We start from the raw sequence: 12420 nt of genomic DNA, 5'->3' as shown, positions 1-12420 counted from the left end.
TGTATGAAATTGCCAAAGAACTAATACAAGTAAAATATTAAAGATAAGTATCCTGATGGCATATTGCATATGCTTGTGTTCTATACTTTCTCATATAATTCTCAGAATAAATTTAATATGTGCTATACATGGTAGGAATGAAGGTAAGGAAGACCCTTCCAGAATACCCTGGGCACTGTTACTGTTTGCAGTGTAAAACGCCTTATGATTTAGCTAGAATTTTCTATGGCTTCAGAGTATAAAATCCAGGATATGCATTCCTTAACATTCTATGAAGCACAGTGCAGGGGGAAGGTACTAATGCACTTTCTTTGCCAATCTGCAGCTTTCCTGAAACTTGTCACACTAGATAAACATGAAAGCCCAGTTTTTATCTCTTACAGCTTCTTTTTCATGTGACTTGTACATGAGTGCTCCATCTCATCCATCTTATGCCACTGTCAGAAAATGCCAGGACACAATGTACAGCTTATGTGTTCAGTGTCTGAATCTGAGATTCGTGTCAGTGCTCAGTTAATAAACTTTGCAACTTTTACACCTACAATACCACTGAACCAAACATTAACTTCTTCAAAAAGGAAAAATGAAGTCAAGGCCATTTTATCACAGATAGTGTCCTTGTAATATGTTCCCTTCTCCTTCCTTCCTTCCTTCCTTCCTTCCTTCCTTCCTTCCTTCCTTCCTTCCTTCCTTCCTTCCTTCCTTCCTTCCTTATTCGGGTCTGATCACCTCCTCTCCAACGTGAACAGAGCTAGAGTGAGCAATTTGTTGTTATTTGGAAGGGAGCAAAATTTCCACCCCTGTTCACTTGTAGGGGGTCACAGGTGCAGAAATTAGAGACGGTTAGTCCATAAAGGTCCCACACTGCCCCTAAATATCTTGTCATGTAGAATTTGAGAATCAGAGAAGCAATGACAAAGCTAAGACTACAGAGCTGTGTGATGGACAGACGAGACAACATGTGAACCTAAGAGATTTTGGTGCCTAAGCTTCTACAATAGAGAAGAGGAATCATTTACTCACTAGTTTTGGAGTCTGGTTCTGTAGAAGAAGGGCAGTTTCTGGATGAGTTTGCTAAAGAATGGTAATAGGAGAGAGAGATAAGTCAGTGATGCTCTCTGTCTTTTATGGAAACTTCTTTGAAGTTGGCCAGTGACCAGCACTCACTTTACCCATGATTTCTGAGCCTTATGGGTTATAGGATGCCTTTATGTAGTTTGATTAGAGGGTATTACTCTGTCCTTGGATTTCAAGTTGTGATGACTCAATAGGAGTACTGTGGAGATATCTATATGTGTGAGAGATTAGAAGGGCTGCTCCATCTCTGACCTGGCCAAACCGGTCCAAATTCATCCCTTATGAGTCTGTCTTGACCCCTCTTTATACCTGCATGGATACACAGATGTCTCAGTGGGTCTGGCCAAACAGAATAAAGATTATATGGGAATTTCTCTTTCTGTCATTTTGTAATCTGATATTTTTTTTTTATCAAACATGAATTCTCTTTTTAAAAGTTTTTAATTAGGTATAATTATATTCCTTTCCCTCTTGCTTTCAAATCTATAGCCCCACACAGGTACTGTTCCTTCAAGTTTTCCCACGCCTCCACCATCCTTAAATTGATATCTTCTTTTTCTTTGATTATTGATGTTATATGTGTGTATATATTGATACACACACACACAAGCTTACTGAGTCCTTTTTTGGAATATATATATACACATATATATACATACACCATAGCATACACATATGTATGTGTTTTATGTATGTATATATATATATATATATATATATATATATATATATGTTTATATATATTTATATGTTCAAAACGTCTCCCAGAACTCCTTCATACTTTCTTATGAAAATTTCTCTCCCTCATCAGGAGAGTGATTCTCAGACATGGTTTCAGTTTTCCTTAGTCACAAGACTTGAGATATATATGAGAATTTCTTACCTGGGACAAGAAGATACAAGGGGTCACTTGGGGATGACCATGCATGTGAAGAGTTTTTGAAAGAGCCATAGCATCTATAGGTCCTTCCCTGGACCACAAGTCCAAGAAGGAAGTTGGACTGGAATGTCCCATTGTGGCTCTGCACTGCAGGCAGCCCCTGCCCCAGAGTCACCCCTTCTCTGGTCAGATGGAACATGTCAAAGTGAATGTCAGAGACACAGGACAAAGTCATGTTCTCTCCTGACATCACCACAGGGTCTATAAGGGCTGACAGAGAAGGTTTCTTGTATAAACCTGGAAGAAAGGAGGCAGAGACATTTAGAGGGGCTGCTCCTTACCAGTGTTTATTTTCTCCTCATTTCTCTCTCCTACTTCTTGGTTTGTGATCTCTCTCTTTCTTTGTTTCTCTGTCTCCCTCTGTCTCTCTCTGTTTCTCTCACTCTCTCTGTCCCATCTTTATCTCTCCTTTATTCTATTTTCTGATCTTTCCCCCTCTCCATCTTACCTTCTACTATATTTTGCCAGTGTCTGCCTCTATATGCATTGGTTCATACCATCTGTGTTTGTAAGTTTGTTTTCATTAACAAATGTTAATTTCATATAGCTATTAATTTCTTATGACATTTTCTTGTATATATAATGTATTGGTGTATTTGTTTTCATTAAAAACTTGAAATTAAAATATATTAAATGATTTCATGGATTCTTTTTAAGTCCTATTCCATATATATTTCTATATGTAATGTTGATCATATTTGTGCTGTTATTCTCTTTTGTCCATGAACTTCCCCTGATTCCATTTCTTTTCCAATTGTTCTATTTTGTCCTTTCAGTTTTTTCAAATGTTTTGTCATCAATTCTTTTAATTAGAGGCACTTGTTATTTTGTTTTAAATAGAATGCAACGTAATGGACTTCACTAAGTCTTCCTCAGACAGTTCTTCCTGGTTCCCTCACCTGTACCACCTTAGCTGGTCCTTTACCCCATTTCCTCTTCCATGGCATATGTATTCCACCTTTTTCCAGAGGACAGCCTTGTAGCATTTTTTCAGCCACCCTAGAATGTCTGAATAATTGGAACATGGACAGAAAACAGTTTGGAGATGTAGAAAACAAACAGCGATTGGTGGCCTATTGAATTTCCTAAGGCAAAGCTATTCTAGGATGAATAATCAGTCAACCCCAAGAAAGGAAGAATGTTAATCAACACAGAAATTCTATGTCTGTCATCTGCACCAAGGTCTCAGGACTCATGAAGAACCAGACCTAACCAACTCATAAACTCAGGTCAGACACATGATATGTCTAGGTCTTCCGACAGATGTCTTATGGAGGTAGAAGTAAAACAAATTTCTGAACTATTAAGGCCTTTAAACATTAGTAGAAAGACATCATTGTCTCTGACTCATATGAAGCTCACCAAGTTGTCCCTTTCACTTTACCTCTAGTTATGACTTCTTTGACCTCTCTGTATCTGTGCTAGATGATATAACAAATGGTCTGTTCTTGTGTCTCCATTTTAATTGTTTATGTCAGTAATATACTCACTGAGACTGCCTTTCTCTACATTTCCCATACTCATCTTCCTCATGACCCCCAAGAACTTCCAATCGATAGAATAACTGCTCTGTATCACACAGAGCTGATGAGCAGGTAATACCCTCTTACCTGTGATCTTTATGTCAACAGGGTCACTGGATTTGGACCACTCATATGGTGTGCGATTGTAAGAACCATAGCATGTGTAAGTCCCAGCATGGTCAGGTGTCACAGGACCTATTGAGAAGTTGCCATGGGATCCCCCAAGATGAGATTCTGCAGAAAGCTTAAAAGAAGTCTTTATTATTTTCTTTCTATGTGAAGTCAAAATGAAGGCTTCAAACATAATCTCTGAATGACACTCCAGGGTCACCTTCTCTCCTGCTTTTACCAGGGAAGTTGGTAGGGCCAACAAGAAAGGCTTCCTGTAGATTCCTAGGAATAAGGATATTGTGAGTATGAACCTGATGCCAGTCTACGTATCAAAAAAAATCTATGTTTTTCCCCCCTTAACCTGTTCTTCCTGTCAGTGTCCCAGTGTCCTGTCTCTGTTTATGTCAGCTTTGTACACAGACTTCTCCATCATTCTCTGGACACTTTCCAATTCTGTGACTCTAGTACCAGCACAATATTTCCCCAATGGCTTGCTGTGGAATGTATCTGCAGATACTGTCTACCACAGTTCCTGTGTCATGCTCCATCATGAGACCTTTTAATACTACTTTGAACGAAGTATACTAAATGGCAAGAAAAGGGAAATTGTAGTGAAGGTAGGTATTAGGACAACTCTTCTGGCCTTCTCTATGGTTCAAAGTTCAAAAGGTATTCCAGATCTGGCATCATGAGCATTGTTTCCTCCAACATCTAGATGCATTATGAATCGGGTTTTATTGCTCTCTGCATATCCCTGCCCAGTTCTTAATTTTCCCTTGATGTGGATTCCTGTATCCATTTCCAGTCACTACCATAACAGATGATATTCTTAAAAAGAGCACATGTGTTGTGAAGATCAGAATTCTGAAATAAGCCCAAACAGAATAAATCAGTTTTCTAGAGGGATATGTTCCTGTTGGTATCAGTAGGGAAGCATCCATTACTTTTTCCCTTCCAGCTTCTAAGGTCTCAAGCATCCTTAGCACTTGGACCTGTCCTCCACTGTCAGAAGTAGCAGTAGGGCATCTCCCTCATGACACTTTGTTCTGCCCACAACTGCCTTTTCCTTATTTGGTATATGAGCCATTGTGGTTGTACAGAGTCAGGATAATTCAGGACATTCTCCCATCCTGCTGTCAACTTGTTAATGTCTGAATTCCATCTTCAAGCCCAATTTATCTGTGACACAACACTCCTTAACACTGCCGTAACACTCATGAAGGCTTAGGCACAAGAAAGTGCATGTTCTTGGGTATATGTTGTGTCCACCATAGGACCCATTTCTATGTGTTGAAAATTCCTTTATAATGCTGAGACTCTGACTAAAACTTGAAAATTCAAGCATGCGGAACTCTGGGGGGATGAAATTACACTCCAATTATGATCTCTGACCTGAAATTATGATCTCCAAGGGGTCACTGTGTGATGACAGTTCATTAGGGTACTGATGATTGTAATTATAGCATCTGTAGGTTCCTCCAAATTCCGTTGTCACGGGACCCAAGAGAAGGGTTTTGTAGAATATTCTGTCATGGAACTGAGGGATAGGAGGTCCAAGTTCTTTGTATAGCTTGAACATGGAAGACTCCTTATGATAGTCACATTTAAGATCCACATACTGTCCCAGTGTAACAACATGGCTTGGCCAAGCAGACAGTGAAGGCTTGTCATGAATTCCTGCAGAAAGATACACAGAAAAAATTTAATGATTACCCTTTATTCCTGAGTGCTGAGTGTCAATGTTCACTTCTTCAGGGTCATTTATACAACCATTTTCTCTGAACTGAAGCATCCGTGTTTCAATGTGAGAGGTTGAAATGATCAGGGGATACAGGAGGTAAACAAACATCATATATATTGGAAAGCTGAAACTTGCAAGATTCATCAGCTTTTCCCAGTTCTGTAGAAACAGTAAGCTATAGGACTTGCTGAATTCTAAGTGGAGGTATTTAACACCTGTTTATCTCACTGCAAGTTGTGCAGAGAGCTCCCTGGTTTTGGCTTTCTTGATAATCACCTACATTGAGGTGTGCTTTCAGTAATGCTTTTGAGTCAACCTTTGCTTCTGCTAATAACCCCTCATCCATACTTCTATCAGTAATCTCATTTAATGCATAAATTCACCTATTTAAACTTTGATGCAATCAGCTTGGTCTGTCATGGGCTTCATTTATGGGGTGAGCAGATTTTCATGTGTTGTATGTTACCAAGGATAGTCTCAAACACAATAGGGTCATTTTCATGTAACGAGTGTCCCCAACTACCACATATCTATGGTTTATCTTTCTATGCTAAGATATGTCAACTGAGAATCTAGAGTAAGTGTTAAATAACAAAGTAGATCTGGTCATGAAAAGTTGTAACTTAAAAATAAATTACATCAGATGCTAGAGTAAAAAGATTCATTTGTAAGATAACAGATGGGAATTGTGGTCACTAAGACAGCAGAAAAGGAATGCTCTTGATTCATCCTCACTGACTCTAGAAGTCTAACAATACTAAGATTAGAATTACATTGTGATTATTCCAGACCTCAGGGGTGAGGATGAGCTGTCCCATATGACCACAGAATTGAAAAAATCTACAATAAAACAGAGGAAAACAGCCTTTGAACTACTCTGCCCCTTCTGTACTCTTGTACAGAGCTTCATTCACAGAGGTCAAACTGGTTCACGTTTTCACACCAAGAGTGATAAGTTAGAGGCAGACATACAGTTTCTCCAACATTTAAGACCTCTTGCACATATATGGAACATTGACAGTCTAGCATTGCTCTTCCACTTGGGCCACTTGCTTGCTCATTTTCCTACACTGAAAGTGATAAGTTAGAGGCAGACATATAGTTTCTCCACCATTTCCAGACTCCTTGCATGTGGAACATTGAGAGTATACAATTGGTCTGTCACTTGGATCACATGGTGATGAAAAGGGTTTGGACTCACGATTGACAGCCCATGAATCTTGGTCTATGTTTTGTATTCACATAGTGGATGTTCCTAATGAAAGAGACAATAACAAAACACTACAGTAAAGACAATATGGACTCCAGACAGTGAGGGCATCTTGCAACACTGTCCTGGCAGAGGCGATTATGGACCCAGTGAGAAACTGTCTCTGATTGTGGAGTGTGGTCAGTGATCTTACTGAACCAGAAGCCCAGGTGACAACAATATCTGATCTCAAAACAGAAGATGCAAATTAGTCAAACAACAGAAATTGACATCAAGGTCATCCAGTTCAGAATTGCAATCAATTTGTCCAACTTCTTTTTCAGGCTACACTAAATAGTAAAGGTCTATTTACAACCAAAGAACTTCTGCATGTGCAGAGGAGGTGATTCTCTTCACTATGCAGGTGTGTTTGTGTCAGAACTTAAGCATGGAAATCCGAGAAGTCAAACCTGACAGAGAACAATGGTGAGACGTTGGAAGTAAACACAGAGGAAAGGAAGGCCTATGAAGCCCACAACAAATAATGCACAGTAGTATTTTTAATGAAGTGATAGAATTATAAGAAACTATGAATAAATATTTGGAGCTATGATCCCCAATGAGAGAACAAGTGGCACTTTTTTTCTGGGTCGAGGTTATCTCAGCTAAATATTTTATAGTTCCATTTATTTTTCTGAAAATTTCATGGTTTCATTGTTATTCGACAATATATCTGTGACACATTTTTATCATCCATTCATCAGCTGAAAGACATTCAGTTTGTTTCCTTGTCCTAGCTATTGAAAATAGAGCAGCAAAGAACATGACATGGAAAGCATCCATGGCATAAGATGTCAAGTTCTTTTGATATATTCCAATGGCTAGGAATGATGCAAATATAGTACTCATTTATGAAAATCTCAAGAAATTAAATTTAAATGGCAAAATCTTTTTATAAACTAAAAAGACATGATATAACTTAAAAAGGAACCGTCTAGAATATTTTATAAAATTTGGAAGTTAATCATTCAATGATAAATATTTTGGCAACATCCCTCTTAAGTCAAGATCACAACTACTGAGTTGGAAAAACCATGTGGGTCATCTTGATGTCTAAATAGGAAAAGGGTCTTACTGCCATATCTGACTCTCTGCATTTGATTGCTGTGACTCTCATGATGAAATTCAGAAGGTTGTCCTCTGACTTCCACACTTGTGGCATAGTATAATAAATAAATAAATAAATGCAAAAATTTAAAAAGTTAATAGAATGTTTCAATAGTATATTGATACAATAGGAGAATGAGTGTGCTTATGTCAAGCATTATGTAATCTAATGAGTAAATACAAAAACTGAATTAAAATTCAATGAAGAAGAATGACAAGATTTTTTAAATATCATTCCAATACCAAATTACCAGTCATAAAAATTCAAGAAAAGGTAAAGGAATATAGAGGTTTTCTTGGGTATAGGGGGGTTAGAACTAGGATGAATCTAGGCAGGGGGTGAATATAATTAATACATTGTGTGAAATTCAATAAAATATTAACAAAAAGACAGAAATGAGAGAGCTAATAAAAATAAAGAGAAAAAATCATAGAGAAAAGTTTAGTACATTGTTGAAACTTGGAATAAAATGAACATGGTCAAGTCCAAGAAGTTCAAGAAACACAAAAGAAATCCAACCCAAATAATCACAATCACAGAGCACATTATTATCACAAGAGATCCTGAAATCAGAATGATAAATGAAGCAAAGAACACACGACTAATGGTATACAACTTTCAACACACCTAATGGTATACAACTGAGTAAAGATTTCTGGGCCCAAGTGACCAGGATGATTTATTCGATGAGGTGAGTAGAAAAAAGAAAAACCTGCCTACAAATGTCAGCAACTCTGTGCTTTAGAAATAGACATAATGAATTTATCAGAAAAAGATTAGGAGATAGAGTTCATCACCACAAGCACAGGAAATTCTGTGGAGTTTTTCAAACTAAATGTAAAGGCTGCTAATGAGTTGCATGAAAACATCTTCATGTGGAAAAAGTAAAATATTCTCACTGAAAGCAAGTCAAACTAAGAAGCTGCAATAGTGTGCCAGTGGTGCACAGATTCTATCTGTAGCATAGATGTGTGTAGATAAAAATAACAACTTCAATGGTTGTCAAGTGAGTCACATATTTAAAAAGTCATAAATTATTACACCAAATTTCAAAATATGTGGAGGTGGTCATTTTAGAACATGGCAAGGGGGAAGATTATTTTAATTAAAAATATTGATTATCTGCCAAGTGTAATGGCTCACTGTTTTAATCATAGCAGTTGAGTGGCACAGGCAGGCAAATACCTGAGTTCATGGGCAGCCTAGTGTAAAAAGTGACTTCTTGTATAGTTAGAATTATAGAGAAAACCTGTCTTGAAAAACCAAAAAAATTTAATTGATCAAAGCTGATGCCTGACTCTGCCAGGGACAGTGCCAGAGAGTATCTGGGAGAGACCTGAGAGACTGGTTCCTTGGATCCTAACTCAGAAGTTCAGAAGACTCACCAAGGAGTCACTCACAGAAGCCACCAGTCAACACCCTGTGATATGTGCTCTCATGTTAGAATGAAACCTATGTATTGGGATGGGTAGTATCTCAAAGTTTTAAGGATGGACCCACCTGCTTCTGTCAATGTCCTCAGGATTAGGAAGAAGCCTGCAAAGAAAAAGTCATGCTGGATGATCCATCTCCTTCCAATAGTGTATCCATATGACCCTCCCCTTTCCTGTTGGGCCTCTGTAGAGTAGAATCGTAGTTCACTTAGTTAAGATGAACTCAGGAACCGAAATCCACCATGGAAGTCAGTGTTTCTGCAGAGGATGGATCCAGCTTCCCAGAACGGCATTTCCACTCTGGTATTCAACACCCTTCATTCCCCGGAGAACTCACCAGTACACACAAGGTTTGGGAGTGGAGACAGCATGGTGTTGCTTCAGCTGACAAGAGGTAGAGCCAGAATAAAACTTACAGGATGTTGTGAGAGGCTCAAAGCATCTACCTGACCACAGCACGGAAAGCTGACCAACAGAGCACATCCGCTGTCACTCCCACGTTTATTGAATTTTTTTCCACATAGAGTTTCTCTGTAGCCCTGTTTATCCTGGAACTCACTTTGTAGACCAGGCTGGCTTTAAAATCAAAGTGCGCCTTAGAGTGCATCCCATGTGCCTGGATTAAAGGTGCATGTTGCCTTACGAGGCTTTGCAAATGCTCCCCCTTTACCATGGCCTTGGAGGCCCACAGCTTCTTGGAATTCTTCAGAGTTCAGCTCTTCAGCCACAGCATTCACCATGACTACAACTGAGTTGCATCCTGGACCCACCGCTTTTTATTTCAAATAATCAAATTTGATTATGGTACTAAAGGTTTACATGCTGTAGCTTTTTACATCTGAGACTCAATGTTTCCTCTGGTTTTCTGTGCATCATATTGAATGAATACTATTCATATTATAACAGCAATCCTAATGTGTCACTCAAAATAACCATCCTTGTAGTAATCCAATGTTAGGTTATAATTATTCAATTTTTTACTTGATTGTGTAGATTTTTAGAATAATAAAATTCCACTTATTTTCAAAAATCAAAGAAATAAAGCAAGTATATTTTTGTTTTAACTGAAAATTTTAAAGATGTAGCATTCATATTCTTTTAAAAAATTCATTTTAAATTATGCAAATATATACATGTGTGTGTGAGTATGTGCATGTGAGTGCTGGTGCCTGGAAGGCCCAAACTGGGCATTGATAGGATCCCCTGCAGCTGGAGTCTCACAGTTGTGAGCCTCGGGTGTAGGCATTGGCATCTAATACTGGGTCATCTGCAAGTGCAGAGCACACTCTTTACCTCTGTGTGATCTCTACAGCCCTGTGCACCCACCATTCTTTACCCAAACACCCAGATACATATTTATTATGCTGTGTTTTTCCACTTCATTTTTTAATGATTGAGATAGAAATTTCTGAGAATGTTTAATTCTACAAGTTTTTTTGCATTTTTATAAACATTATTATTTTATAACCCTAGTTCTTGAGTCTACACCACTAATTCTTTAATTCGGTAGGACATATTAAATACACAATAGTGAACTGAGATAAGAAACATCAATATTCTAATGATGTATTTCTACAAGAATCTGTCAGAGGACAAGAACCTGAAAGACACTGCCAGGAAATGGGATTTTGAATCAAGGCTACACACTCTGGGAATGTACTATGTATATGTAGTATTTAATATCTCCTATATTTTATTGCATTGTTATGTTTTTTATATATTACTCTACATGTTTAAACTTAAAGTTTTTGTTAGTATATGTTTTCAAATAAATTATAATTCTACCATTTCTTTTGCTTTTACTCTTCTCAATCTTTCCTTTATAGCTATTTTGTTCTCTGAAATACATCTTTTTTATTAAGAAATTTTCAGTGACTGATGAAAGCAGATGGAGTGCTCCACGGCCAAGTCCCAGATGGAGCTCCAGGAGTCCAATCGGCAAGAGAGAGGAGGGATGATATGAGCAAGAGATATTAAGACCATGATTGGAAAAAGCACAGGGACAAATAGCCAAACTAGTGGAAACACATGAACTGTGAACCAATAGCTGAGGAGCCCCCATGGAACTGGATCAGGCCCTCTGGATAAGTGAGACAGTTGATGAGCTTGAGCTATTTAGGAGACCCCCAGGCAGTGGAGCCAGGACCTGTCCTTAGTGCATGAGGTGGCTTTTTGGAACCTAGGGCCTATTCTGTGACACTTTGCTCAGCCTTGGTGCAGGGAGGAGGGACTGGACCTACCTCAACTGAATCTACCAGGCTGAGCTGAATCCCCAGGGGAGACCTTGCCTTGGAGGAGGTGGGAATAGGGGGTGAATTTGGAGGGAAATCTGGGGGGTGGGAGGAAGGAGGACAGGGGAATCCATGGCTGATATGTAAAATTAAATTAATTATAAAATAAAAAAGAGTTACAATTACAAAAAAAGAAATTTTCTATTCATTTTACATTTCAACCATAGATACTACTCTCCTCCCTTCTTCTACCACCTAGCCTTCCCCCTTAAAAGACCCCACATTCGCAGCTCCTCCAAGGCAAGGCATCCCATAGGCAGTCAGCAGAGCCTGATACACTCAGTTGAAGCAGGTGCAAGCCCCACTGCACCAAGGCTGTGTAAGGTGTCCCACCACAGGCAGTGGACTCCAAAGGGCAGTTCATGCACCAGGGATAGATCCTAATCCCACTGTCAGGGGGCTTCTTAAGCAGATCAAACTACACAACTGTCTTGCTTTTGCAGAGAGCCTAGTCCAGTCCCATGGAGGCTCCCAGCTCTTGGTCCACAGTTCATGAGTCCCCACTAGTTTGGTTTGGTTGTCTCTGTAAGTTTCCCCATTATGATCTTGATGCCCCTTGCTCATAGCATCCCTCTTCACTCTCTTTGACTGGACTCCAGGAGCTCAGTCTGGTGCTTGGCTGTGGATCTCTGCATCTGCTTCCATCTCTTAATGGATGAAGGCTCTATGATGACAGGGTATTCACCAATCTGATTACCAGGGTAGGCTAGTTGGGGAATTTTCTCTACTATTGTTAGTAGTCCAAGGTGGAGTCATCTTTGCGGATTCTTGGGAACTTCTCTAGTTCCCAGTTTTTCCCTATCCCCATGATGTCTCCCTCTATCATGGTTTCTCTTTCATTGCTCTCCCACTCTGTCCCTGTTTCATCTCGAACTTAAAAACTCAAATACATCTTTACCTTTAATTACCTTTATGTATCTACACACACACACACACACACACACACA

The 12420-nt window shown here is 38.9% G+C and overlaps 1 protein-coding gene across 1 annotated transcript; it reads right to left on the bottom strand.

The window, feature by feature from the left end:
- Positions 1-1842: 1842 nt before the first annotated feature.
- On the bottom strand, positions 1843-9922 carry LOC102919360 (killer cell immunoglobulin-like receptor 3DL1). Its single transcript, XM_076564292.1, has 4 exons — positions 9853-9922; positions 5044-5328; positions 3628-3933; positions 1843-2254 (listed from the first exon to the last, which is right to left on the bottom strand). Exons 1-4 carry the CDS (start codon positions 9920-9922, stop codon positions 1926-1928), a joined length of 990 nt encoding a protein of 329 aa, XP_076420407.1. The 3' UTR covers positions 1843-1925.
- Between the last annotated feature and the right edge of the window lie 2498 nt (positions 9923-12420).

This window comes from Peromyscus maniculatus, chromosome 1 (genome assembly GCF_049852395.1).
Source record: "Peromyscus maniculatus bairdii isolate BWxNUB_F1_BW_parent chromosome 1, HU_Pman_BW_mat_3.1, whole genome shotgun sequence".
In the NCBI taxonomy this organism is placed as follows: domain Eukaryota; kingdom Metazoa; phylum Chordata; class Mammalia; order Rodentia; family Cricetidae; genus Peromyscus; species Peromyscus maniculatus.
The sequence above is the reverse complement of the archived record's forward strand: the minus strand, read 5'-3'. Positions and strand labels throughout refer to the sequence as shown.